This window comes from Oncorhynchus nerka, unplaced genomic scaffold, assembly GCF_034236695.1.
Source record: "Oncorhynchus nerka isolate Pitt River unplaced genomic scaffold, Oner_Uvic_2.0 unplaced_scaffold_7620, whole genome shotgun sequence".
NCBI classification, from domain to species: Eukaryota; Metazoa; Chordata; class Actinopteri; order Salmoniformes; family Salmonidae; genus Oncorhynchus; species Oncorhynchus nerka.
This window is the reverse complement of record NW_027033694.1, coordinates 1233-5723: the sequence shown is the minus strand read 5'-3', so window position 1 is coordinate 5723 and position 4491 is coordinate 1233. Positions and strand designations below refer to the sequence as shown.

At 46.3% G+C, this 4491-nt stretch overlaps 1 protein-coding gene across 1 annotated transcript; it reads right to left on the bottom strand.

Moving 5' to 3' along the window:
• Positions 1-1104: 1104 nt before the first annotated feature.
• LOC135566080 (threonine--tRNA ligase 1, cytoplasmic-like) lies at positions 1105-3905 on the bottom strand (the record flags this gene model as incomplete). The annotated part of the gene is made up of 2 exons (XM_065013974.1): positions 3516-3905; positions 1105-1328 (listed from the first exon to the last, which is right to left on the bottom strand). Coding segments are annotated over exons 1-2 (384 nt in total), but the record flags the coding sequence as incomplete, so codon positions are not given.
• Positions 3906-4491: the final 586 nt, after the last annotated feature.

Sequence of the window (4491 nt, the reverse complement as noted above, 5' to 3'; positions counted from 1 at the left end):
AAGTACTGGTGAACCAGGCAAGGCAGTCATCCGAAAACCGAGGCTACTGAGTCTGCCACAAGAATATGGTGATTGACAGAGTCGAAGGCCTTGGCAAGGTCGATGAAGACGGCTGCACAGTACTGTCTTTTATCGATGGCGGTTGATGTTCCAGCTAGCTAGTTGATGTTCCAGCTAGCTAGCTGATGTTCCAGCTAGCTAGCTGATGTTCCAGCTAGCTAGCTGATGTTCCAGCAAGCTAGCTGATGTTCCAGCAAGCTAGCTGATGTTCCAGCTAGCTAGTTGATGTTCCAGCTAGCTAGTTGATGTTCCAGCTAGCTCACCCAAAGCAGGCATTTCTCCTCCTCACTGCTCTGCAGGACTAGATGATCATGATGTTGTGGCTGTAACATTTAATGGACACTAGAACTAGCTAGCTATGTCAGACATGTTCAGGAAAAGCGGCTCATAGCAAGCCAATAAAATGTATATCACTGCATTAGTTCGACATTGACATCTAAGCAATCAACACAGGGCTTCTACACAGCTTCCATTTCCTTCCTAAATCAATAAACCAACCAATCTTTACAAGAGTGGTGCCATTTTGGACAGTGCCGGTGGTGATAGGACATTGGAGAACAAAACCAAACTAATGTAAGAAATATTTTATTTTTTACGTTTTCAAAAATTGCATTACATATTTACAATTCTTTGATGTCATGAAAACGGTTATTCCTACAGTTGACAGCAGTAACCCTGTCTTGTTTCCCTTTATAATGTAAACCAGTGAGGAGAAAGAGGCAAAGTGGTATAAATCAATTTAAAAGTAGAGTCATCCCTTGTAACATTTCCACAACAGATCATCGACAGTATCATGAGTTTCATATATTACAAGAGAGGACATTGGTTCCATTGGAGGACATTGGTTCCATTGGAGGACATTGGAGGACATTGAAAGAGTTGTGATTTATGCTTTGTTTTATCAAAACGTTCAACGAATTAGAATGTGATCTCAAAAAGCAAAAAAAAAAAACCTTTATTAAGAAATGCAGACAGATGCGTAGTCAAGTTAAGTAAAAGACCGAGCGAGTGAGCTCCCCCCCTAAGGACTCGGAAGTTCCGCACTTTGTGTTTGAAGTTGAACCAGTGAAGTTGAAATCCTCCGAGATGCGGTTCACTGAAGGACCCGTCAGCGGTATCAGAATTCCTCCTCCGCGTTGCGTGCTGCAGTGAGGCCTTCAGCTGTTTGAGACGCTCCATACACTCATTGACGCTGCGCTCTCCGTGCACCTTGTTGTCACGCGTGCGCACGTTCACCGTCTCGCTGGTCTTCTCCTTCTCTCCCACAACTGGACAGAAAAGAGGATTTCATTATGATTTAATGTTTTGACTGTTTAGTGATAAAACCGTAAATTGCTTCTCTGTTACGCTTTCAAGTAGAATCCCTGAGATGACTAATACAATCAATTATGGCCTGTCATTTCCAGCTGTCTATTTAACATGTGTAGTTTTCTGATCATATTGGACCTCCCTGTTGCTCTGGTTGTCGTGGTCTATTTAACATGTGTAGTTTTCTGATCATATTGGACCTCCCTGTTGCTCTGGTTGTCGTGGTCTATTTAACATGTGTAGTTTTCTGATCATATTGGACCTCCCTGTTGCTCTGGTTGTCGTGGTCTATTTAACATGTGTAGTTTTCTGATCATATTGGACCTCCCTGTTGCTCTGGTTGTCGTGGTCTATTTAACATGTGAAAATATTTTAAATAGACACTCAACCTATAGAATGAGATTTGTAGTCAGCTTAACATTTTTTTACATGTTGTTCAAGGCTCAAACTCCCATGATTCCATCTGGCAAAACCACTCCCACCGTCACCGACCAATGTTGTAGCTCCGGCAGCCATTGTGCACTTTTCTAAACATCTTATATTTTCATATCGAATTACTTGTAAACTTCATACATTTGATTAGTTCCAATAGGCAGGCCTCCAGTGTTGTTGGATGGCTGCTTGGACAGTGTGTCAGTTATCGTTGAACAAACCATTTCAGATGCAGCAGGTTTAGCTAGCTAGCATTGCTAACGTTACATTAGCACCAAAGACAGGCTGAGAGACTATGATTCCGTAATGATTTGCCTGTAAATTTCATAATAAATCATACCCCACCACTCAGCCCATACCCTAGACCCCACCACTCAGCCCATACCCTAGACCCCACCACTCAGCCCATACCCTAGACCCCACCACTCAGCCCATACCCTAGACCCCACCACTCAGCCCATACCCTAGACCCCACCACTCAGCCCATACCCTAGACCCCACCACTCAGCCCATACCCTAGACCCCACCACTCAGCTCAAAGCACATACCCCACCACTCAGCTCCAAAGCACATACCCCACCACTCAGCTCAAAGCCCATACTCCCACCACTCAGCTCTAAAGCCCATACCCTACCACTCAGATCAAAGCCCATACCCTACCACTCAGCTCAAAGCCCATACCCTACCACTCAGCTCAAAGCCCATACCCTACCACTCAGCTCAAAGCCCATACCCTAGGACCCTACCACTCAGCTCAAAGCCCATACCCTAGACCCTACCACTCAGCTCAAAGCCCATACCCTAGACCCTACCACTCAGCTCAAAGCCCATACCCTAGACCCTACCACTCAGCTCAAGCCCATACCCTAGACCCTACCACTCAGCTCAAAGCCCATACCTAGACCCTACCACTCAGCTCAAAGCCCATACTAGCCCTACCACTCAGCCCAAAGCCCATACCTCCTACCACTCAGCCCAAAGCCCATACCCTACCACTCAGCCCAAAGCCCATACCCTACCACTCAGCCCAAAGCCCATACCCTACCACTCAGCCCAAAGCCCATACCCTACCACTCAGCTCAAAGCCCATACCCTACCACTCAGCTCAAAGCCCATACCCTACCACTCAGCTCAAAGCCCATACCCTACCACTCAGCTCCAAAGCCCATACCCTACCACTCAGCCCAAAGCCCATACCCTACCACTCAGCCCAAAGCCCATACCCTACCACTCAGCCCAAAGCCCATACCCTACCACTCAGCTCAAAGCCCATACCCTACCACTCAGCTCAAAGCCCATACCCTACCACTCAGCTCAAAGCCCATACCCTACCACTCAGCTCAAAGCCCATACCCTACCACTCAGCTCAAAGCCCATACCCTACCACTCAGCTCAAAGCCCATACCCTACCACTCAGCTCAAAGCCCATACCCTACCACTCAGCTCAAAGCCCATACCCCTACCACTCAGCTCAAAGCCCATACCCTACCACTCAGCTCAAAGCCCATACCCTACCACTCCAGCTCAAAGCCCATACCCTACCACTCAGCTCAAAGCCCATACCCTACCACTCAGCTCAAAGCCCATACCCTACCACTCAGCTCAAAGCCCATACCCTACCACTCAGCTCAAAGCCCATACCCTACCACTCAGCTCAAAGCCCATAACCTACCACTCAGCTCAAAGCCCATACCCTAGACCCCACCACCACTTACCCAGGATGAAGTTGTACTGTGCCAGCTGTGCGTTGCGTATCTTCTTGTTCAGGGTGCAGCTGGCATCACAGTCTACGTCTGTCATCAGACCTCCACGGTGGAAATCATCACGGATCTTCTGAGCATAGTCATCCAATGTGGGTCCTACAGGTACCACCATCACCTGACGAGGAGACAGCCACAGCGGCCTGGGGAGGGTATTGACATCTTATTACAGAGTTTTTAAGAGGTTAAAACTCTAACAGCTGCTTTGGATCCGGTACCAGCTCCTGAGATTTGTTTTGGGGCAACCAACAAATTATTTTCAAGTGACAATTACATTTACATTTAAGTAATTTAGCAGACGCTCTTATCCAGAGCGACTTACAATTAAATTTGAAAGCTACGGCCGTTGTCGTTTTGGAAATCAAACTCCAATCTTACTGATGCAAATGTCATAAGAATGTTTCTCCTGTAAAATTCTGCATACGGCAAAACAACAGGCCGTACTCGCCTACGCCCGAAGAATCTTCTCTTGAAAAACATTACGGCTGTTTGTCCCTCTTGAGCCACCGTAGCAACATACCCACTATCACTTCCTCAAAATAAGTTGAATTCATCTAAGATAAAGCAAGTAATCTGTCATTAATTTTGACATTCTTGCAGAGGTCTTAGTCACTTCATCAAAGAATCCCATCTGTAGTTCCCACTAGGAGTCGACTTCGGCTGCCGAACGTTGACTTACCCGCAAGAAGAAAATGTTTGCGCACGAAAATAAAATCCCTCCGAAGACCAAAACTAACAAAAAAGATCACAGGTGTGTGAATTGTTGGTTCGACTGGAACGCATACATTAACCTTAGGGGGGAAAGTATTCCTGTATGACGAAAAATGACGTTGCACTTCTGAACCGGCTGTGTTCCTATGGGAATGTGCTCATGTTTAGAGCCGCACAATCAGGTAAAAGATCTAACTTTTTTTTTTTTTTTTTACTTTGG